The 24,377-nt window shown below is 40.4% G+C and overlaps 2 protein-coding genes and 1 pseudogene across 3 annotated transcripts in view; 1 reads left to right on the top strand and 2 right to left on the bottom strand.

Moving 5' to 3' along the window:
- The window catches only part of LOC310800220 (uncharacterized protein), a gene marked incomplete at both ends in the record, with an annotated part of 99,671 nt that extends 88,903 nt beyond the window's left edge, over positions 1-10,768 (bottom strand). The window contains 2 exons of the mRNA XM_083662805.1: positions 2,326-2,435; positions 10,726-10,768. Coding sequence (XP_083518931.1) covers positions 2,326-2,435; positions 10,726-10,768 — 153 coding nt within the window. The remainder of the gene's footprint in view (positions 1-2,325; positions 2,436-10,725) is intronic.
- LOC310799937 (uncharacterized protein) overlaps positions 1-11,595 on the bottom strand; it is a 407,560-nt gene extending 395,965 nt beyond the window's left edge. Inside the window, exons 1-2 of the mRNA XM_083662546.1 lie at positions 11,515-11,595; positions 11,177-11,343 (exon numbers count right to left, since the gene is read on the bottom strand). Coding sequence (XP_083518672.1) covers positions 11,177-11,307 — 131 coding nt within the window. The 5' untranslated portion in view covers positions 11,308-11,343; positions 11,515-11,595. The remainder of the gene's footprint in view (positions 1-11,176; positions 11,344-11,514) is intronic.
- An 8,657-nt stretch (positions 11,596-20,252) lies between these two features.
- The window catches only part of LOC310800017 (phosphoinositide 3-kinase regulatory subunit 4-like), a 21,461-nt pseudogene continuing 17,336 nt past the window's right edge, over positions 20,253-24,377 (top strand). The window contains exons 1-2 of the transcript in view: positions 20,253-20,369; positions 21,243-21,528. The product of the transcript in view is annotated as a phosphoinositide 3-kinase regulatory subunit 4-like (transcript). The remainder of the gene's footprint in view (positions 20,370-21,242; positions 21,529-24,377) is intronic.

Raw genomic sequence — 24,377 nt, 5'->3', positions numbered from 1 at the left:
ATTTCATATTGTACATACTTTTCATTCATGTTTCTTGGCCTGGTTATGTTCTAGTGGTAGAACAGGTCAGTCTGTCATCTGTTGCAGACATTTCTACACATTTTACCAAGCTGGTTTTCATCATCTGTATGTGTTGATCCAAACTCACATTCACATGAGTGATGACTTGTTTGACTCAGGAGAGGCTTTCCGGTTGACTGGCCGTGTCATTTAAGGGCGGGTTCACACCAGCCTTGTTTAGTCCGGTCTATCGGACCTTTCCCCTTTAGTACAGTCCATAGGGTCGGTGTGAACGCTCCTACTCGAACTCTGGTGCGGACTAAAAACCGCGCTCTGGTTCGCCTGTGAGAGGTGGTCTCGGTCCGCTCTCAAGCGAACTCTGGAGCGGCCCATTTCTGGTGTGAACCCCACCCGGACTAGTCGGAGGAAGCACGTGGTTTTTTGTGTTGATTTTTTTGGTTATTTCCTGTTTTGGAAGCTCCCACTGAAGAAGAAGCTGCTTGCTAGCTGTAGCAGTTAGCTAGCTTATCTCGTCTCGTTACCAGCGACATCACAAACAGACACAAATGACTAGTGGCAGGGTTTGTTTACTTTTGCCCCGACAAATTGTATGGCCAATCCACCTTATTTTTGGCGGCCATGATGCACCATGATGCTTCCTTCTGCTGTCCTCTTCCCCCGTTACGTCTAGCTTGACACAACCATAGACTGTAAAAAGGGACACAACACAGCGCGTCTATGTACCCATCTGTAAACGTTGCAGCTGAGCTGATAAATGCCGACTTGTTCAACGAGCAACAGGTTAGCGGATGTGATAGAAAACATTATTAGGCTACATTCCCAAAACTAGTGTTATTTTGTAACGAGCAAACTTTTAACGTCGGAGTTCAACAAGGAAATGCGATGCGAGGAGGCACCGGGAGGCACGCGCTGCAGTGCAGATTACCCCGCTAGCCAGGCGCTTCTCGCTCATACAGTGCAGAGTACTATCCAGGCAGCGTCAAGCCAACAAGCGTAAACACACAGCTGCTCACGTTCTAGTCCAGATATTGCTCCCAGAATTATTTTACAGCGGAGCCTCACAAAAATAATGTGGATAATAGAACGAGATTTCTGCCCACGTGACTTTGGTTCGTGTGGGCAGGACTAGTGGATTTTGGCCTTGTGAACGCAAACCGAACCAGCTGAAAAACGAAACAATGTATCATCCTCTTCTCTGGCCCGAACCAAGGACCCGGACTTTCTGGTGTGAACCCGACCTAAGTCCCCCCCCCTTTCCTAATTGACTGTTTCTCGTTATATCTATTGATCCCAAAGTTTATAACTATGATGACCTCAGTATGTAGGATTTCACTCATAAATGTATCTTAACACTGTGTGGAAAAAATGGGAGAGCTAATAATGATGTGATGAGACCAAGGAGGCATTGTTTTAAGTAACCAATAAGCTGTTTAAGCTTTGATATTTGGTTTCATAGAGACAAACAGTTTCCAGCTTATCACACATTAAATGCTTGTTGTGTTTGCAATTGTCAGTTGTGTTATATTTAATTCCACCCACTGTAGCTTATATTTTATTTAGTTTTATATATCTTGAAATTATTTGTTGCTCAATCGATCCAAATCTACAGAGATAATTTAAACTTATCTCATTTTATTGTTATCTTATTGTTATTCTTAGTGAATGAAATAATAGCCTTTTTTTCTACTCAAATATCAATGAGCTTGTATTTTTCTCTTTCCAGTATTCCATCATATTTTTACTACTAACTTGATTTCATGAATACAATCTCATTGAACCATATTCCATCAGGTAGGCTTATGGGATAACAGTTCTCTTACCTTGTGTCTGAAGGTCCAGGTTCATTACTGAAGTGTGGAGGATGATCTTTAGACCAGTCAGTCTTCATAGACAGACAGCTGGGTACTGGAGACTCTGCTCTCTGCCTGTGGTACTGACCTCTGGAAATCAAAAGAAAAGGCAACATGTTTTCAGAGGTGATCAAACACAACGACTCTGCTTTTTGGGATAATTGATGTGAAGTTTTAATTCTATAATTAGTTTGTGTGCACACATTATGAATTAGGAGGAACGAAAAACTAAATATTTAGGGAATAAAATGTCTTCTGTGTGCACGAATCGAGCCAAACTGATGGCAGGTCTGACCCACATCCAGGAAGTGAAATATACTGTATATCTTGTCCTCCATAAAACGTGTTTTTTCTCCCTATGGTCACTCCTTGTCTCTGTAGTTTTCAGTGCAATCATGTAGGTTATCAAATAACATTTCTTCATTACAGTATAACAGTCCTCTTACCTTGTGTCTGAAGGTCCAGGTTCATTACTGAACCATGGAGGATTATCTTTAGACCAGTCACTCTTCATAGACAGACAGCTGGATACTGGAGACTCTGCTCTCTGCCTGTGGTACTGACCTCTGGAAACACAAATGTTTGATACATATCATTAGTTCTAGTGACTTTAAATTCATGTTTTGTTCTCATATTCTACTATTGTCTTCATTTGTTGATTTCTATTTTATTTGTTTAGATTATTTAGATTATTTATTATGTTTAGATTATTATCATAGATTATGCATGTACATGTACTTTGCACGCCCACTGGCAAAAAGGGGGTGTGGCCAATCACAAAAAGGCACCTACATATCAAATGGATTCACGTAACATCACAAAACTCTGTAGAAAGGTTGGTGGAGGTATGCATTCTACAGAGTGCCCTCTAGTGTTTATATGTTTTCCTTTGTTTTTATACTGTATATATTTATACTTTCATATTGTACATACTTTTCATTCATGTTTCTTGGCCTGGTTATGTTCTAGTGGTAGAACAGGTCAGTCTGTCATCTGTTGCAGACATTTCTACACATTTTACCAAGCTGGTTTTCATCATCTGTATGTGTTGATCCAAACTCACATTCACATGAGTGATGCCTTGTTTGACTCAGGAGAGGCTTTCCGGTTGATTGGCCGTGTCGTTTAAGTCCCCCCCCCCCCCTTTCCTAATTGACTGTTTCTCATTATATCTATTGATCCCAAAGTTTATAACTATGATGACCTCAGTATGTAGGATTTGACTCATAAATGTATCTTAACACTGTGTGGAAAAAATGTGAGAGCTAATAATGATGTGATGAGACCAAGGAGGCATTGTTTTAAGTAACCAATAAGCTGTTTTAGGCTTTGATATTTGGTTTCATAGAGACAAACAGTTTCCAGCTTATCACACATTAAATGCTTGTTGTGTTTGCAATTGTCAGTTGTGTTATATTTAATTCCACCCACTGTAGCTTATATTTTATTTAGTTTTATATATCTTGAAATTATTTGTTGCTCAATTGATCCAAATCTACAGAGATAATTTAAACTTATCTGATTTTATTGTTATCTTATTTTTATTCTTAGTGAATGAAATAATCGTCTTTTTTTCTACTCAAATAGCAATGAGCTTGTATTTTTCTCTTTCCAGTATTCCATCATATCTTTACTACTAACTTGATTTCATGAATACAATCTCATTGAACCATATTCCATCAGGTAGGCTTATGGGATAACAGTTCTCTTACCTTGTGTCTGAAGGTCCAGGTTCATTACTGAAGTGTGGAGGATGATCTTTAGACCGGTCAGTCTTCATAGACAGACAGCTGGGTACTGGAGACTCTGCTCTCTGCCTGTGGTACTGACCTCTGTAAATCAAAAGAAAAGGCAACATGTTTTCAGAGGTGATCAAACACAACGACTCTGCTTTTTGGGATAATTGATGTGAAGTTTTAATTCTATAATTAGTTTGTGTGCACACATTATGAATTAGGAGGAACGAAAAAACGAAATATTTAGGGAATAAAATGTCTTCTGTTTGCATGAATCCAGCCAAACTGACGGCAGATCTGACCTACATCGAGGAAGTGAAATATACTGTATATCTTGTCCTCCATAAAACCTGTTTTTTCTCCCTATGGTCACTCCTTGTCTCTGTAGTTATCAGTGCAATCGTGTAGGTTATCAAATAACATTTCCTCATTAAAGTATAACAGTCCTCTTACCTTGTGTCTGAAGGTCCAGGTTCATTACTGAAGTGTGGAGGATGATCTTTAGACCGATCAGTCTTCATAGACAGACAGCTGGGTACTGGAGACTCTGCTCTCTGACTGTGGTACTGACCTCTGGAAACACAAATGTTTGATACATATCATTAGTTCTAGTGACTTTAAATTCATGTTTTGTTCTCATATTGTACTATTGTCTTCATTTGTTGATTTCTATTTTATTTGTTTAGATTATTTAGATTATTTCTTATGTTTAGATTATTATCATAGATTATGCATGTACATGTACTTTGCACGCCCACTGGCAAAAAGGGGGTGTGGCCAATCACAAAAAGGCACCTACATTTCAAATGGATTCACGTAACATCACAAAACTCTGTAGAAAGGTTGGTGGAGGTATGCATTCTACAGAGTGCCCTCTAGTGTTTATATGTTTTCCTTTGTTTTTATACTGTATGTATTTATAATTTCATATTGTACATACTTTTCATTCATGTGTCTTGGCCTGGTTATGTTCTAGTGGTAGAACAGTTTCCAGCTTATCATTGTACATTAAATGCTTGTTGTGTTTGCAATTGTCAGTTGTGTTATATTTAATTCCACCCACTGTAGCTTATATTTTATTTAGTTTTATATATCTTGAAATTATTTGTTGCTTAATCGATCCAAATCTACAGAGATAATTTAAACTTATCTCATTTTATTGTTATCTTATTCTTATTCTTAGTGAATGAAATAATAGCCTTTTTTTCTACTCAAATATCAATGAGCTTGTATTTTTCTCTTTCCAGTATTCCATCATATCTTTACTACTAACTTGATTTCATGAATACAATCTCATTGAACCATATTCCATCAGGTAGGCTTATGGGATAACAGTTCTCTTACCTTGTGTCTGAAGGTCCAGGTTCATTACTGAAGCATGGAGGATTGTCTTTAGACCGGTCAGTCTTCATAGACAGACAGCTGGGTACTGGAGACTCTGCTCTCTGCCTGTGGTACTGACCTCTGGAAACACAAATGTTTGATACATATCATTAGTTCTAGTGACTTTAAATTCATGTTTTGTTCTCATATTCTACTATTGTCTTCATTTGTTGATTTCTATTTTATTTGTTTAGATTATTTAGATTATTTATTATGTTTAGATTATTATCATAGATTATGCATGTACATGTACTTTGCACGCCCACTGGCAAAAAGGGGGTGTGGCCAATCACAAAAAGGCACCTACATATCAAATGGATTCACGTAACATCACAAAACTCTGTAGAAAGGTTGGTGGAGGTATGCATTCTACAGAGTGCCCTCTAGTGTTTATATGTTTTCCTTTGTTTTTATACTGTATATATTTATACTTTCATATTGTACATACTTTTCATTCATGTTTCTTGGCCTGGTTATGTTCTAGTGGTAGAACAGGTCAGTCTGTCATCTGTTGCAGACATTTCTACACATTTTACCAAGCTGGTTTTCATCATCTGTATGTGTTGATCCAAACTCACATTCACATGAGTGATGCCTTGTTTGACTCAGGAGAGGCTTTCCGGTTGATTGGCCGTGTCGTTTAAGTCCCCCCCCCCCCCCTTTCCTAATTGACTGTTTCTCATTATATCTATTGATCCCAAAGTTTATAACTATGATGACCTCAGTATGTATGATTTGACTCATAAATGTATCTTAACACTGTGTGGAAAAAATGTGAGAGCTAATAATGATGTGATGAGACCAAGGAGGCATTGTTTTAAGTAACCAATAAGCTGTTTTAGGCTTTGATATTTGGTTTCATAGAGACAAACAGTTTCCAGCTTATCACACATTAAATGCTTGTTGTGTTTGCAATTGTCAGTTGTGTTATATTTAATTCCACCCACTGTAGCTTATATTTTATTTAGTTTTATATATCTTGAAATTATTTGTTGCTCAATTGATCCAAATCTACAGAGATAATTTAAACTTATCTGATTTTATTGTTATCTTATTTTTATTCTTAGTGAATGAAATAATCGTCTTTTTTTCTACTCAAATAGCAATGAGCTTGTATTTTTCTCTTTCCAGTATTCCATCATATCTTTACTACTAACTTGATTTCATGAATACAATCTCATTGAACCATATTCCATCAGGTAGGCTTATGGGATAACAGTTCTCTTACCTTGTGTCTGAAGGTCCAGGTTCATTACTGAAGTGTGGAGGATGATCTTTAGACCGGTCAGTCTTCATAGACAGACAGCTGGGTACTGGAGACTCTGCTCTCTGCCTGTGGTACTGACCTCTGTAAATCAAAAGAAAAGGCAACATGTTTTCAGAGGTGATCAAACACAACGACTCTGCTTTTTGGGATAATTGATGTGAAGTTTTAATTCTATAATTAGTTTGTGTGCACACATTATGAATTAGGAGGAACGAAAAAACGAAATATTTAGGGAATAAAATGTCTTCTGTTTGCATGAATCCAGCCAAACTGACGGCAGATCTGACCTACATCGAGGAAGTGAAATATACTGTATATCTTGTCCTCCATAAAACCTGTTTTTTCTCCCTATGGTCACTCCTTGTCTCTGTAGTTATCAGTGCAATCGTGTAGGTTATCAAATAACATTTCCTCATTAAAGTATAACAGTCCTCTTACCTTGTGTCTGAAGGTCCAGGTTCATTACTGAAGTGTGGAGGATGATCTTTAGACCGATCAGTCTTCATAGACAGACAGCTGGGTACTGGAGACTCTGCTCTCTGACTGTGGTACTGACCTCTGGAAACACAAATGTTTGATACATATCATTAGTTCTAGTGACTTTAAATTCATGTTTTGTTCTCATATTGTACTATTGTCTTCATTTGTTGATTTCTATTTTATTTGTTTAGATTATTTAGATTATTTCTTATGTTTAGATTATTATCATAGATTATGCATGTACATGTACTTTGCACGCCCACTGGCAAAAAGGGGGTGTGGCCAATCACAAAAAGGCACCTACATTTCAAATGGATTCACGTAACATCACAAAACTCTGTAGAAAGGTTGGTGGAGGTATGCATTCTACAGAGTGCCCTCTAGTGTTTATATGTTTTCCTTTGTTTTTATACTGTATGTATTTATAATTTCATATTGTACATACTTTTCATTCATGTGTCTTGGCCTGGTTATGTTCTAGTGGTAGAACAGTTTCCAGCTTATCATTGTACATTAAATGCTTGTTGTGTTTGCAATTGTCAGTTGTGTTATATTTAATTCCACCCACTGTAGCTTATATTTTATTTAGTTTTATATATCTTGAAATTATTTGTTGCTTAATCGATCCAAATCTACAGAGATAATTTAAACTTATCTCATTTTATTGTTATCTTATTCTTATTCTTAGTGAATGAAATAATAGCCTTTTTTTCTACTCAAATATCAATGAGCTTGTATTTTTCTCTTTCCAGTATTCCATCATATCTTTACTACTAACTTGATTTCATGAATACAATCTCATTGAACCATATTCCATCAGGTAGGCTTATGGGATAACAGTTCTCTTACCTTGTGTCTGAAGGTCCAGGTTCATTACTGAAGCATGGAGGATTGTCTTTAGACTGGTCAGTCTTCATAGACAGACAGCTGGGTACTGGAGACTCTGCTCTCTGCCTGTGGTACTGACCTCTGGAAACACAAATGTTTGATACATATCATTAGTTCTAGTGACTTTAAATTCATGTTTTGTTCTCATATTCTACTATTGTCTTCATTTGTTGATTTCTATTTTATTTGTTTAGATTATTTAGATTATTTATTATGTTTAGATTATTATCATAGATTATGCATGTACATGTACTTTGCACGCCCACTGGCAAAAAGGGGGTGTGGCCAATCACAAAAAGGCACCTACATATCAAATGGATTCACGTAACATCACAAAACTCTGTAGAAAGGTTGGTGGAGGTATGCATTCTACAGAGTGCCCTCTAGTGTTTATATGTTTTCCTTTGTTTTTATACTGTATATATTTATACTTTCATATTGTACATACTTTTCATTCATGTTTCTTGGCCTGGTTATGTTCTAGTGGTAGAACAGGTCAGTCTGTCATCTGTTGCAGACATTTCTACACATTTTACCAAGCTGGTTTTCATCATCTGTATGTGTTGATCCAAACTCACATTCACATGAGTGATGCCTTGTTTGACTCAGGAGAGGCTTTCCGGTTGATTGGCCGTGTCGTTTAAGTCCCCCCCCCCCCCCTTTCCTAATTGACTGTTTCTCATTATATCTATTGATCCCAAAGTTTATAACTATGATGACCTCAGTATGTAGGATTTGACTCATAAATGTATCTTAACACTGTGTGGAAAAAATGTGAGAGCTAATAATGATGTGATGAGACCAAGGAGGCATTGTTTTAAGTAACCAATAAGCTGTTTTAGGCTTTGATATTTGGTTTCATAGAGACAAACAGTTTCCAGCTTATCACACATTAAATGCTTGTTGTGTTTGCAATTGTCAGTTGTGTTATATTTAATTCCACCCACTGTAGCTTATATTTTATTTAGTTTTATATATCTTGAAATTATTTGTTGCTCAATTGATCCAAATCTACAGAGATAATTTAAACTTATCTGATTTTATTGTTATCTTATTTTTATTCTTAGTGAATGAAATAATCGTCTTTTTTTCTACTCAAATAGCAATGAGCTTGTATTTTTCTCTTTCCAGTATTCCATCATATCTTTACTACTAACTTGATTTCATGAATACAATCTCATTGAACCATATTCCATCAGGTAGGCTTATGGGATAACAGTTCTCTTACCTTGTGTCTGAAGGTCCAGGTTCATTACTGAAGTGTGGAGGATGATCTTTAGACCGGTCAGTCTTCATAGACAGACAGCTGGGTACTGGAGACTCTGCTCTCTGCCTGTGGTACTGACCTCTGTAAATCAAAAGAAAAGGCAACATGTTTTCAGAGGTGATCAAACACAACGACTCTGCTTTTTGGGATAATTGATGTGAAGTTTTAATTCTATAATTAGTTTGTGTGCACACATTATGAATTAGAAGGAACGAAAAAACGAAATATTTAGGGAATAAAATGTCTTCTGTTTGCATGAATCCAGCCAAACTGACGGCAGATCTGACCTACATCGAGGAAGTGAAATATACTGTATATCTTGTCCTCCATAAAACCTGTTTTTTCTCCCTATGGTCACTCCTTGTCTCTGTAGTTATCAGTGCAATCGTGTAGGTTATCAAATAACATTTCCTCATTAAAGTATAACAGTCCTCTTACCTTGTGTCTGAAGGTCCAGGTTCATTACTGAAGTGTGGAGGATGATCTTTAGACCGATCAGTCTTCATAGACAGACAGCTGGGTACTGGAGACTCTGCTCTCTGACTGTGGTACTGACCTCTGGAAACACAAATGTTTGATACATATCATTAGTTCTAGTGACTTTAAATTCATGTTTTGTTCTCATATTGTACTATTGTCTTCATTTGTTGATTTCTATTTTATTTGTTTAGATTATTTAGATTATTTCTTATGTTTAGATTATTATCATAGATTATGCATGTACATGTACTTTGCACGCCCACTGGCAAAAAGGGGGTGTGGCCAATCACAAAAAGGCACCTACATTTCAAATGGATTCACGTAACATCACAAAACTCTGTAGAAAGGTTGGTGGAGGTATGCATTCTACAGAGTGCCCTCTAGTGTTTATATGTTTTCCTTTGTTTTTATACTGTATGTATTTATAATTTCATATTGTACATACTTTTCATTCATGTGTCTTGGCCTGGTTATGTTCTAGTGGTAGAACAGTTTCCAGCTTATCATTGTACATTAAATGCTTGTTGTGTTTGCAATTGTCAGTTGTGTTATATTTAATTCCACCCACTGTAGCTTATATTTTATTTAGTTTTATATATCTTGAAATTATTTGTTGCTTAATCGATCCAAATCTACAGAGATAATTTAAACTTATCTCATTTTATTGTTATCTTATTCTTATTCTTAGTGAATGAAATAATAGCCTTTTTTTCTACTCAAATATCAATGAGCTTGTATTTTTCTCTTTCCAGTATTCCATCATATCTTTACTACTAACTTGATTTCATGAATACAATCTCATTGAACCATATTCCATCAGGTAGGCTTATGGGATAACAGTTCTCTTACCTTGTGTCTGAAGGTCCAGGTTCATTACTGAAGCATGGAGGATTGTCTTTAGACCGGTCAGTCTTCATAGACAGACAGCTGGGTACTGGAGACTCTGCTCTCTGCCTGTGGTACTGACCTCTGTAAATCAAAAGAAAAGGCAACATGTTTTCAGAGGTGATCAAACACAACGACTCTGCTTTTTGGGATAATTGATGTGAAGTTTTAATTGTATAATTAGTTTGTGTGCACACATTATGAATTAGGAGGAATGAAAAACAAAAAATGTATGGAATAAAATGTCTTCTGTGTGCATGAATCCAGCCAAACTGACGGCAGGTCTGACCCACATCCAGGAAGTGAAATATACTGTATATCTTGTCCTCCATAAAACATATTTTTTCTCCCTATGGTCACTCCTTGTCTCTGTAGTTTTCAGTGCAATCATGTAGGTTATCAAATAACATTTCTTCATTACAGTATAACAGTCATCTTACCTTGTGTCTGAAGGTCCAGGTTCATTACTGAAGAAGAGTGGAGGATGATCTTTAGACCAGTCACTCTTCATAGACAGACAGCTGGGTACTGGAGACTCTGCTCTTTGCCTGTGGTACTGACCTCTGTAAATCAAAAGAAAAGGCAACATGTTTTCAGAGGTGATCAAACACAACGACTCTGGTTTTTGGGATAATTGATGTGAAGTTTTAATTGTATAATTAGTTTGTGTGCACACATTATGAATTAGGAGGAACGAAAAACTAAATATTTAGGGAATAAAATGTCTTCTGTGTGCATGAATCGAGCCAAACTGACGGCAGGTCTGACCTACATCCAGGAAGTGAAATATACTGTATATCTTGTCCTCCATAAAACGTGTTTTTCTTCCCTATGGTCACTCCTTGTCTCTGTAGTTTTCAGTGCAATCGTGTAGGTTATCAAATAACATTTCTTCGTTACAGTATAACAGTCCTCTTACCTTGTGTCTGAAGGTCCAGGTTCATTACTGAAGTGTGGAGCATTGTCTTTAGACCAGTCAGTCTTCATAGACAGACAGCTGGGTACTGGAGACTCTGCTCTGCCATCTTCTTCCTCCTCCTCCTTCCACATGTTCTGGACTTTGTGATCTTGTATCTGTGAAAGGTGCTATACAAATAAGCTTTAGTTATTTTCTCACTTGTACACTTCAGTCAGTCTCAGAGGTAAACCAGTTATACTGGGGGGGGGGGGTAAACGGTTATATTTAGGCAATTAAAACAACTTGGTTCAGGTTAGGGAAATGGTTTGGCCATGTGTGTGTTTTTTTATGCGACTCACGGTTTAGAAACGCTGGGAATCGAACTCCGGCAAACGTCTGGCCACCAACCCCCACCGCACCGCTCTTACTGTCCACCGTGCTATTTCAATGCGACACACACACACACACACACACACACACACACACACACACACACACACACACACACACACACACACACACACACACACACACACACACACACACACACACACACACACACACACACACACACACACATTCATTATTGTTTTTTTATCAACACTTGTCTTCAATGAGAATTGCATTTTCAAGCAGATCCTCAGCTGGCTGTAGTCAGGGCCGTAACTAGGGTTCCGAAATAGGGGAGGTCCAGCAAGGGGAGGCGGATTCGAAAATTTTTTGAGTTTCCCCCCCCCCTTTTTTAGCCATATTTAGAGTAATATATCATTTTAAATCAACATTAGGATTATACTGTTGTGATGTCATTATTCAGTATATTCTCTTTCATGTCACCACCTGCTCAGCTCTCCTGTCAACATAATTGTAACTAACAAACACAAACTGTTTTAGCCAAATTCATATCAAAATGACACCTACAAACACAGGTACACAACCCAAGCCGTACACAACACACAAAGTCATCATCGATAATAAAAAAAAACATACAGAGGGACATTTATTTATTCCTGATAGGAACGATTGAAAAATAAAATAAAATATATTATGTTGTTTTTAACTTTACACCACCTCTTTTTGTTACTTATTGGGTCATGAAACTGAAACCATGCATATAGCCACCTGCATACCTGACTTCGGGAGCTTGGCAATTGGCATCATGCATGATTACAATGAGATGCACCCACTTTAAACCTGAATAAAGTAATAAAACCACTAGTAAACCAGTAGGCGGCGCCTGGCCTGCTGTTCAGTGAGTGGCCTGGCCTGGCCTGGCATGCAAAAAAAAAAAAAAAAAAATATTTTTTTTTTTTTTTTTTTTTTTTTTTTGCAGGCTGAAATATTAGGGGAGGTCCGGACCTCCCCGTGCTCATAGCTAGTTACGGCCATGGCTGTAGTGTGTCGGGTGGATACTGTCAGTCAGGTGCTGAAATCTGTAGAACAGGTGCATCAGCGCCCCTCAGTGGTCACCCACGGTGGTCACAGTTTTCAGTGAAACTGCTGGTTTATGAGAACTCCGCCTCCGCCCTCAGTCAGAGACGACAGGCGGATGACACAACACACGCGGACCAGTCAGACTCTGTAGGCAAGTCGACGCATGTACAGTAGGTCTAGTAGGCCCTCTGTAGGCCTAATATTATATGAAGCAGATTCGTTTCACACCCCGCTCTGAAGTCCTGATCTGCCTGCAGAAAGTCAACAAGCCGTTTCTCTCTTTATGAGGAGTCATGTGACTGAAAGACGCTCATCTCGCAGAGTCTCAGACACACAGATGGAATAAAACTGGGTTTAAACAGGGACATAAACTCAGTGGAAAAAGGTGACAGATATCAGCCCGGGCAGAGACACAAAAAAACACTCAAATCATTAACTTAACACAAGTGCGAGAAGGTGACTTTTACCTGACCTAAATGTACCTAAAGGTGACTTTTTACCTCACCTAGATGTACCTAAAAGTGACTAGTTTCATCCCTGAATAAAATAATGATAGGAATAATAATGTAATAACACTCACCCTGCTTCTCCCTCCTGCTGCTCTGCTCTCTCAATGTAAAATGGAGTCGGTCTGACTCGCTCTCTGAACTGACACATTTTACTTTCACTTTCAACAGTTTGCTCCTCCTCAGCCTGTACAGTTTGATATATGGTGCAAAATAAATACAACTCTCCCAAGAAACAATTGACAACAAGCCTAGGCTAAACTGAGTTTTTTCAATTGTGCCTTCAAAGAAGTTCCTATATTTTATTTTTAACATGTGTGTTGGAATAAGACCGGAATAAGGCGGTGCTATGGAGGGTGGATCGTGCCTAAATCAAACTGCGGTCACGCCATCCGCACTTTGAGGAAGCGTAGTCGCGCTATCTGCACGTAAAATCCATTGAGCGTCTACTTCGCTCTGCACGGTAAAGAGTGAGTGAGCCCCTCATGGTGCCTTCAGGTACGCCTCGTACACCCAGAAAAGGCTACTAATGGCCACAGAGATTGTTGTAAACAGCACAGATAATGTTTTTCTTATCACTTTCCCCTGTTGAAATGCATACATCTGTCATTAAGGCTACTTTATTGTTCTTCAAGACAACATTTTTAATAATTAATTGTCAATGAGGTTGTTTGTGGTGCCATTTGTCTGTCTGTATGTCTGTTTATTAGAATTAGACAAAAACTAATATGCACATTTTCATGAAACTTGGTGGAAGGGTGAAGCATGGACAAAGGAAGAAGGCATTACATTTAGGTACGGATCTATGTCAGACTGACCTCATGGTGGCGCTATAATAGCCCTCTTTACATAGGCTGATTTTCAAAAGGCCATGAAAACTTCAAATCAATTTGTTTCCTGCAAACTCCACCAGATTCTTGCTCAGTACTCCCCAGTCTACCTACCTGATGATTAGCAAGTAGTTTTACTGCAGCATTTTGGAATAATCCAATGACAAAGTCATATAGCTACATTATGCATAATCTGACATAGACTGATTATCAAAAGGCCATGAAAACTTAAAATCAATTTGTTTCCTGCAAACTCCACCAGATTCTTCCTCAGTACTCCCCAGTCTACCTACCTGGTGATTTTCAAGTGGTTTTACTGCAGCATTTTGAAATAATCTAGTGGCAAAGTCATATAGCTCCATTACACGTAATATGACACATTGTCTGGGGCGAGCTTGGCCTCCCACCCCCCCCCCCCCACCCTCCACTGGGGGCGGGGCCTCTTGTTCTTCTATAAGTATTTCATTCCTGAGTTACGAGGAGGTTCCAGGCCAGTACAGCAGATACGAGGTTTTGGGGGCAGCAGACATGTCTGGGCTTGTCTGGGGCGAGCTTGCCCCCCCCCCCCCCTCCACTGGGGGCGGGGCCTCTCGTTCTGCTATAAGTATTTCATTCCTGAGTTACGAGGAGGTTCCAGGCCAACCCGTTCTCACTCTGAGCGCGTCGCATATTGACGCTTTGTCCTGTCCCTTGTGCGTCGCTTGTTACTAACATGGTACCCTTGAGCGACACATGAAACGACTTGGGCTTTCCGACTAAACTCAATGCAAACCCATGGAAGTCATCTTTGACGCTTATGGCAACTGCTCCCCTATTAGCCTAACTGCTCCACCATTAGTCAACTGCTCGCCCATTAGTGTTTATGTTGCTGTGAAACAGCAACATAAACACCACAGCGCAGGCGCAGGAGTCCCGGTCACCACAGCGTCACCTGACTGGTAAACATCACATCTAAACTTACTCATTAATGGTTTGCTAACGTTATAACATCGGAGCGAACAGTTAGCTACATGCTAAAGTAGCGCTGTCACAGAGCTGTTGTGTAGTGCAGCAAGTCATGTGACTCAGCTCCAGTCAGGCAGTGACGTCACCACTCATTGCGATACAGTTTGAGCCGGTGTCATGCCGAGTTTTGCATCCCCACCTTCCGGGAGCATATTGTAATGATTTATACGGAAACTTAACTGTTTAAACATGATATAATTGTCTGAGTAGACGTGATCTCCAAGCCAGGGGGTCTGTCCTGGCTCATGCAGACCGACTTTGATGCATTAGATCCGCGTGGAGGTGACTTTCATGCTTGGGGGCTCTCTTCTGGCTCATCGAAGCCGACTTTGGTGGTTAAAATCCGGGTACAGATGACCTCGAGACCCGGGGATCTCTCCTGGCTTTATGGAGAGGGGTGCAAATCTCGGCGATTTTTACCTGCCGACATTTGCATCCCTGTTTTTAAGTTAAAACAGCCCCAACATATGGTGGGGGTGCAATTCTTGGCGGGGGTGCAAAACTCGACATGACACCTGTCCTTTATTTTGGATGAACAATGGTGTAGTGGTGCCTGGAGAAGTTATACTCTTAATGTATGCCTCCATCTTTTTTAAACAGTAAACAGTGACATGTTAAGACTACTTTTGCACAGTTCACCCAAAAAGGACCAGTAGTATTTGCACATGGAACAAGTGGGCAGCCTGTCCGCCTATCTCAGCTTGTATCTGCAACCTGCATTGTTTCACTTTGTCCATAGGGTTGAGCAATATATATCAATATTATATCAATATCGTCATATGAGATCAGATTAGGTTTTACAGGCTGCATTACAGGGAAGTGATCTGACCTTACCAGACTGTTCTAGCTGTTCTACTGGCCTTTTCCCATTTAGTCATTATATCCACATTACTGATGATTATTGATCAACAATCTCGTATCAATATTTTGTGAAAGCACCAATAGCGCTACAATATCTTAGTTTCCCCACAGGGATAAATAAAGGATAACTTAACTTATAACTTAAAATTGGCTAACTGGTGTCTGTGGTGGTGGTTGGTGGTGGTGGTCAGTGTCAGTTACGATTTGTGACGGAAGTGATGTCACTTGAGCAATTGTGTTGTCAACCGTGATGTCATCACTGATGTCACTCGAGCAATTGTGATGTCATTAGTGATGTCACTCGAGCAATTGCGATGTCATCGGGATGAGGCTATATACAGTAAGTGGTGGGAGTATAAGTAGGAGGACAAGGGTGAGTTAAGGGGAAAAGGTAGTTTCTCCAGAGTCTCCACCTTAGGAATCAAGCTAGTTGTCTCAAAATCATTATCAAGGTATTTGGTCAGTTGTTATTTTGTCATTTTTTGTTCCATTTACATTTTTATTATTTGCACAGCTGTCTTTTGTTTAATAGGAGAGGAAAACCTGCACCATTTTTATTTATATGAACTATATATTTGAGATATTTTTTCATGTACATGTTGATATATTGTGCAGCTGTAAAACAGAGAAGGAAACCCTTTTATTTTGATCACACTTGTTTTAATAATAGGGCTTTTCCCTCCACTGCAGCTGATCCTGAGTCTGTTCAACACATATTAGGTCAAATCGTATCACTTTACATGCTGATCCTGAGTCTGTTCAACACATATTAGGTCAAATCGTATCACTTTACATGCTGATCCTGAGTCTGTTCAACACATATTAGGTCAAATCGTATCACTTTACATGCTGATCCTGAGTCTGTTCAACACATATTCGGTCAAATCGTATCACTTTACAGCTGATCCTGAGTCTGTTCAACACATATTAGGTCAAATCGTATCCACTGCATGCTGATCCTGAGTCTGTTCAACACATAATAGGTCAAATCGTATCCACTGCATGCTGATCCTGAGTCTTTTCAACACATATTAGGTCAAATCGTATCACTTTACATGCTGATCCTGAGTCTGTTAAACACATATTAGGTCAAATCGTATCACTTTACATGCTGATCCTGAGTCTGTTAAACACATATTAGGTCAAATCGTATCACTTTACATGCTGATCCTGAGTCTGTTAAACACATATTAGGTCAAATCGTATCATTTTACATGCTGATCCTGAGTCTGTTAAACACATATTAGGTCAAATCGTATCACTTTACAGCTGATCCTGAGTCTGTTAAACACATATTAGGTCAAATCGTATCACTTTACAGCTGATCCTGAGTCTGTTCAACACATATTAGGTCAAATCGTATCACTTTACATGCTGATCCTGAGTCTGTTCAACACATATTAGGTCAAATCGTATCACTTTACATGCTGATCCTGAGTCTGTTCAACACATATTAGGTCAAATCGTATCACTTTACAGCTGATCCTGAGTCTGTTAAACACATATTAGGTCAAATCGTATCACTTTACATGCTGATCCTGAGTCTGTTAAACACATATTAGGTAAAATCGTATCACTTTACATGCTGATCCTGAGTCTGTTAAACACATATTAGGTCAAATTGTATCACTTTACATGCTGATCCTGAGTCTGTTCAACACATATTGGGTCAAATCGTATCACTTTACATGCTGATCCTGAGTCTGTTCAACACATATTAGGTCAAATCGTATCACTTTACAGGTTATTACCGTAAATTCCGGACTATAAGCCGCGGCTTTTTTCCCGTTTTTTGGCCTTTTTTGCCCCCTGCGGCTTATATAACGGTGCGGCTTATCTATGGATTTTTTCCAAAAAAAAAAAAAAATCTCTCTTTTTTAGCACTCTTTCTAACTATAAATCCACTTCTGTTTTAATTTCCTCTCTTGCCCTCTTTTAACAACATAACATAACATAACATAACACAACACAGGTAAGCAGAAAGAAAAAGACGAAGCAAATCACCGCCATGAATGAGGAAATGACTCACCTGCTGGAGGCTGGAGATACACGGCTTGGGCTAAACTTTTACTCCGTGAAACACTATCGATTAAGTCCGACATCGCTCAGAGGTTTGAGCAGCTTGAAAACAAGTTTGAAAACGTGCAGAAGTCCATCCACTCACTCACTAAAGAAAATAAGCGAACAGAGTTTCTAATGCGGAAAAGCGCATCAGCGCACTGGAGGACAAAAACAACACAGTGAGTCCGAAAGTGGATAAAATGCAAAAACAAATCGAACCCCTGCACACGCAGGTTGATGACTTAATCAGCAGGAGTAAAAGAAATAACATTCGCCTGATCAATGTAAAAGAGGGAGCTGAGATTGGTGACATGGACGCTTTCGTGGCAAAATCCTGTGTTACATCCTGGACCTGAAGGAAGGCGAGAAACCACCAGAGGTGGACAGGGCACACCGGGCGCCTCGGCCACGTCCAGACCCCGGCCTGCCACCGAGGGCCATCTTCATCTGCCTACTCCGCTGGCCCGACCGTCAACTCATCCTCCAGGCTGCGGGGAAGAAGCCCCTCACCTGGGAGGGTACGCGCTTTTTCGTCCGGCAGGACCTCTCCGCGTTGGTGCAACAGAAACGCGCAACATACAACAGCATCATCGAAAAGGTTAAAGTCAATGGATATCGCTTTGGCGTACTGTACCCAGCGAGACTCGTCATAACCATTGATGGACAGCGGCGGAACAAGAGCTCAAAGTGAAACTGCCGAATATCTTTTGAGTTGGACTGGTCAATAGTACTGTGAGTAACTAAAATAAAAAAATAAAAAACGGAATTCTCTCTTCTTTAGCACTCTTTCTAACTATAAATCCACTTCTGTTTTAATTTCCTCTCTTGCCCTCTTTTCACCACACCGCGGACACTGTGTGCACTGTAAAAAAAACAAAAAATACCACAATGTGTGATTTTGTCTGGGGATTAGTGACCTGACTTTTGTTTTGTTGAAATGTTAATAAATGGGAGCTTCCCCAAACAGCCATCTCTTTCCCGACAATCCCCTCTGTGCACGAAGCCTTACATATGGTAATTAAACATCAAAACACCCGCGGCTTATAGACCGGTGCGGCTTATATAAGAAAAAAATAGTCACCTTTGAAGGTGCGGCTTATAGACCGGTGCGCCTTATAGTCCGGAATTTACGGTACTCGAGTTGCAGCAAGATTCATTTCACTGGCATAGATTTCGGCATCGAGTATCCACTTCTAAATCCCCTCTGATGTGCAGGGCAAGGAGAGTGAAGGAATATATATATCTATTGTTGTTTGATTAACTGTAACTAAATATGAACTTATTTAGCTAAAGATGTTGTTTAGTTGATGTCAAAAGTGATGCCCATCTCCTAACTGGCAACGTTGTGATAAAGGGTCTGGAAATGCCCAAGACCCTTCCAGGTTAGGTCCTGATAATTAATCCCTGAAGTCAAGTAGACAGTCAGTCACAGTCAGCAGAAGTTAAATGATCTGCCTAAACCTAAAGAGTCTCTATTCTCAGACGTGTGCTGAAGCATCATGGGTAATATAGTCTCTATTCTCAGACGTGTGCTGAAGCATCATGGGTAATATAGTCTCTATTCTCAGATGTGTGCTGAAGCATCATGGGTAATGTAGTCTCTATTCTCAGACGTGTGCTGAAGCATCATGGGTAATGTAGTCTCTATTCTCAGATGTGTGCTGAAGCATCATGGGTAATATAGTCTCTATTCTCAGACGTGTGCTGAAGCATCATGGGTAATGTAGTCTCTATTCTCAGACGTGTGCTGAAGCATCATGGGTAATGTAGTCTCTATTCTCAGACGTGTGCTGAAGCATCATGGGTAATATAGTCTCTATTCTCAGACGTGTGCTGAAGCATCATGGGTAATGTAGTCTCTATTCTCAGACGTGTGCTGAAGCATCATGGGTAATGTAGTCTCTATTCTCAGACGTGTGCTGAAGCATCATGGGTAATATAGTCTCTATTCTCAGACGTGTGCTGAAGCATCATGGGTAATATAGTCTCTATTCTCAGACGTGTGCTGAAGCATCATGGGTAATGTAGTCTCTATTCTCAGACCTGTGCTGAAGCATCATGGGTAATGTAGTCTCTATTGTCAGACGTGTGCTGAAGCATCATGGGTAATGTAGTCTCTATTCTCAGACGTGTGCTGAAGCACCATGGGTAATGTAGTCTCTATTCTCAGACGTGTGCTGAAGCATCATGGGTAATGTAGTCTCTATTCTCAGACGTGTGCTGAAGCATCATGGGTAATGTTAGTCTCTATTCTCAGACGTGTGCTGAAGCATCATGGGTAATATAGTCTCTATTCTCAGACGTGTGCTGAAGCATCATGGGTAATGTAGTCTCTATTCTCAGACGTGTGCTGAAGCATCATGGGTAATGTAGTCTCTATTCTCAGACGTGTGCTGAAGCATCATGGGTAACCAGCTGGCAGGCATCGCCCTCTCTCAGATCCTCTCTGTGGACAGCTACTTCTCGGACATCCACGACCACGAGTACGACAAGAGCCTCGGCAGCACACGCTTCTTCAAGGTAGGGATGATGTCTTGTCCATGTCTCGCTTCAACCATCGACCATCCAATATCATCCAAAGTAGGGCTGTGAATCTTCACTGGCCTCACGATTCGATACGATTATCGATGCATCTCGATTCTCGATGCATCTTAAATCGATGCATCCCTTTTTTTCCCCAATACATGATTTATTTTTTCTCACTTTATTTTTTCTCACTGTGTGGCTACTTTTACAATAAAAGTGCATTTAGAATTGCATTGTATTATGATCCATAATTAAAATAAACAACTGCATGTACTTCCATTATATTTTATTTGATTATTATTATTATTATTATTTTTATAATCGATTTTTGACATTTGTGAATCGATGCAGAATCGTGCAGGTCCGCATCGCGATGCATCTTATAATCGATTATTTTTAACACCCCTAATCCAAAGGGACAACATTGATATACGGTATCTAAGATACAGCTTGTAAATCCAGGGTGAAGACGCATAGATGTGCATGGCTTATATTCATAATTAAAGGCCATCAAGGGCTCTTTAAGTTGATTTTTTTTTGCACTTAAACATGAGAAATGGTCACTTTATAATGAACAACAGGAATTAAATTTTTTATTAAAAAGAATAGATTGTTTTTCATTTAAACGTCTGGAAGAGCTCAGAAATAAAATGGTCAAATCATATTTTAATTGCATCTTGTGAGTTGATATAAATGTAACTGATTATGTTTAATGAGCATATCATATCTCTCATATCGGTCACAGACCCCTGAATTGATCGTATCATGGCAGACTTTGATATCAGCAAATATCGTATCGTTGTCCAGAGAAGCGATATAATATCGTATCGCGATGAAACTTGTGATTTTTTACACCCCTGCTTCAAGGTGGCCCGTGCCAAACACCGCGAGGGGCTGGTGGTGGTCAAAGTCTTCGCCATCCACGACCCGTCGTTGCCGCTCAGCAGCTACAAGCAGGAGCTGGAGGAGCTGAAGATCAGACTGCACTCCTGCCAGAACTGCCTGCCCTTCCAGAAGACCTCGCTGACGGAGAAGGCGGCCATCTTGTTCCGGCAGTACGTGCGCGACAACCTGTATGACCGCATCAGCACGCGGCCCGGAGAAGCGCTGGCTGGCCTTCCAGATCCTCATGGCCGTGGACCAGGCGCACAGGGTGAGAGCTCATCTTCAATTTGCAATTTCCTTATGAAGTAAATCAAATAGAAACAAGTGCGAATTTGGATTATCAATTCGGATTATCAACATGTGGAACGTGTTAGATAATATAACGATAGTCACAATATGTAAACTAGTCACCTTTAGGTAACAGTCACCCTTTTTCATCCTAAAATAGGAGGATTTCTGAGTGGTTTTATGTCTGCCCTTGTATCTGTCACCTTTTTCACTACCAATGAACTTTGCATCCATGCACTTAACACTTTCAGTGCCACGGCCCTTGGGCAAAAGGTTGCTTGCTGTGCCACATAGGCCGCAATGCATTTTAAAACAGTCATATAATTTCTTTAATAATTACTATGTAAACACTGAACACGCACAAATAACGATGAGACTCTCTTCTATCACCTGCAAAAAAAAGTTTATTGATCCCATTTTCCGTTCTTTAGTTATGAGCCGGAGAAGATAGCTTGATTGAACGAAAAACAGAGCTTTTTTTCTACGAGCTGAGATAATGAGCCTTTTGTGAAATTAAACATTTCAAGCACATCACTGACTCTGAAGCTAATTTTCTGATGTACCGTAAATTCCGGACTATAAGACGCACCGGTGTATAAGCCGCGGGACCAAAATTTACTATTTTTTTCTTCTATAAGCCGCACCGGACTATAAGCCGCGGGTGTTTTGATGTTTAATTACCATATGAAAGGGTTCGTGCACAGAGAGGAATGTCGGGAAAGAGATCGCTGTTTGGGGAAGCTCCCATTTATTAACATTTCAACAAAACAAAACAAAAGTCAGGTCACTAATCCCCAGACAAAATCACACAACAATAGGCTACCGTATATGTGCAGCAAACCTGTAACCAGAGAAGTCAAGTCACTAATCCTCGTCTTCCTCTTCTTCCTGCGTACTGAAACCACCAAAGTCCTCATCTTCAGTGTCGGAAACGAACAGGTTCAGGGTGGCTTCGTCAACCACTCTCCTCTCTCCTTCAGGTGCCATGGCACGAGTCCGATACCTCACGAGTCCGACACCTCACGAGTCCGAAAAAAGAGGCTAACTTCCCCCAGACCCTAACCCAAAACCTAACCTCTCCCACCCCCACGCCTAAACCTAACATCCCCCAGACCCTAACCCAAAACCTAACCTCTCCCACCCCCACGCCTAAACCTAACCTCCCCCAGACCCTAACCCAAAACCATGAGGTGTCGGACTCGTGAGGTATCGGACTCGTGAGGTATCGGACTAGGGGGCAGTCCCCGTGGCGTCATCCTCTTCATCCCGCAGCAGTCCAGCGTTTTGGAACCCGTTGGTAATTGTGGATGTTTTCACACTCCTATAATATTCCGTGATCTTCCTTTGTGTGAATTCGCCGAAGTTTGTGATTTTCTCCTGATAGTCGGGAGGGAGTTGTTCAGTAGTTCTCCCCCGGACGGACAGTCCCTTTTGCCCAGGTTACGCGCGGCTGCTCTGTTTGATCGGCGGCTGCTCTCTTTTAATGCGAGATTGACTGCTTTCAACTTGAAAGCTGCCTCGTGTGAATTTCTGCGTACCTTCCCCATGGTAAGTGAGAGTGTTGCTTCTACTGCTCGTCTTGTTGTGAATATTCCTTGATCTTCCTTTGTGTGAATTCGCCGAAGTTTGTGATTTTCTCCTGGTAGTCGGGGGAGGGAGTTGTTGCCCGAGTGGCCGTTTGCTTACCGTAATTACCATATGTAAGTGGTCACGCACAGAGGGGATTGTCGGGAAGAGATGGCTGTTTGAGGAAGCTCCCATTTACCGTATTACAACATTTCAACAAAACAACATAACACAACACCACCGTTGTTTATTTTTACAGTGCACACAGTGTCCGCGGTGTGGTGAAAAGAGGGCAAGAGAGGAAATTAAAACAGAAGTGGATTTATAGTTAGAAAGAGTGCTAAAAAAGAGAGATTTTTTTTTTTTTTTTTTTTTTTTCTGAAAAAATCCATAGATAAGACGCACCGTTATATAAGCCGCAGGGGCCAAAAAACGGGAAAAAAGCCGCGGCTTATAGTCCGGAATTTACGGTAGTCACACCTCAAAAATAATTTCCTTCAATAAAACAGTGAAGGCAAGGGAATTTTGTTTGGAAGAATAATATTTTTAGCTGAAACCAGCAGCGCTGGCGCCTGCATGCGCTGCTGGTTGCAGCTTCTTGCTGATCTTTTGCTGCTGGTGGGCATCGGATATTCTGGCTTGCGTTTGCCAACCCTGTCCTGCTGTCTGGGTCTGTGTTGTGTACTTGGCTCTGCGTGCCCACCTCCCCCCCTCCTCCTCCCCCCCCCCCCCCGTTGTGGGAGGAGTGTCTCTCTGCTCTGCTGTTTTCTCTGCCTGTGCTCAGCACTGAAAAAGTCCGCTAGATCCTGCTTTTTTACAGCCGCGTGTACCAGCTCCCATGCTTCGAGTTGAGAATAATAACAAATCCACGGCTGATCATGTGTTGCAGCGGACACGGAGGCTGTTGCAGCGGACACCGAGGTGCTCAATTGTGATAGCAGATTGGCTGCTGCAGGGGCACAGCTAAACGTTGCTTCAATGAAGCCGCTGCATACGGACGGATGCGATGCGATTTCCTTCCCCCCAATGACTTCTTCTGTGTGTTTCACTCCACGTTCTCTCATCTGGAGAGCGCTGTCGCCACCTAAGGGTTCTGTAAAATAGGTTAGACACATTCAATACCTCTGAATATTGTAAGAGGCGATGTAAGAGGCATAGATCGACACCCCCCCGTCAAAAAAAAAAATTCGAGTTATTGACGCCATTTGGCGTCGCTGGCACTCTACGGTAAATTTCTAATGACGCCATATGGCGTCGCTGGCA

This window comes from Poromitra crassiceps (assembly GCF_964638095.1).
Source record: "Poromitra crassiceps genome assembly, chromosome: 29".
Lineage (NCBI taxonomy): Eukaryota > Metazoa > Chordata > Actinopteri > Beryciformes > Melamphaidae > Poromitra > Poromitra crassiceps.
This window is presented reverse-complemented; position numbering and strand designations above follow the sequence as displayed.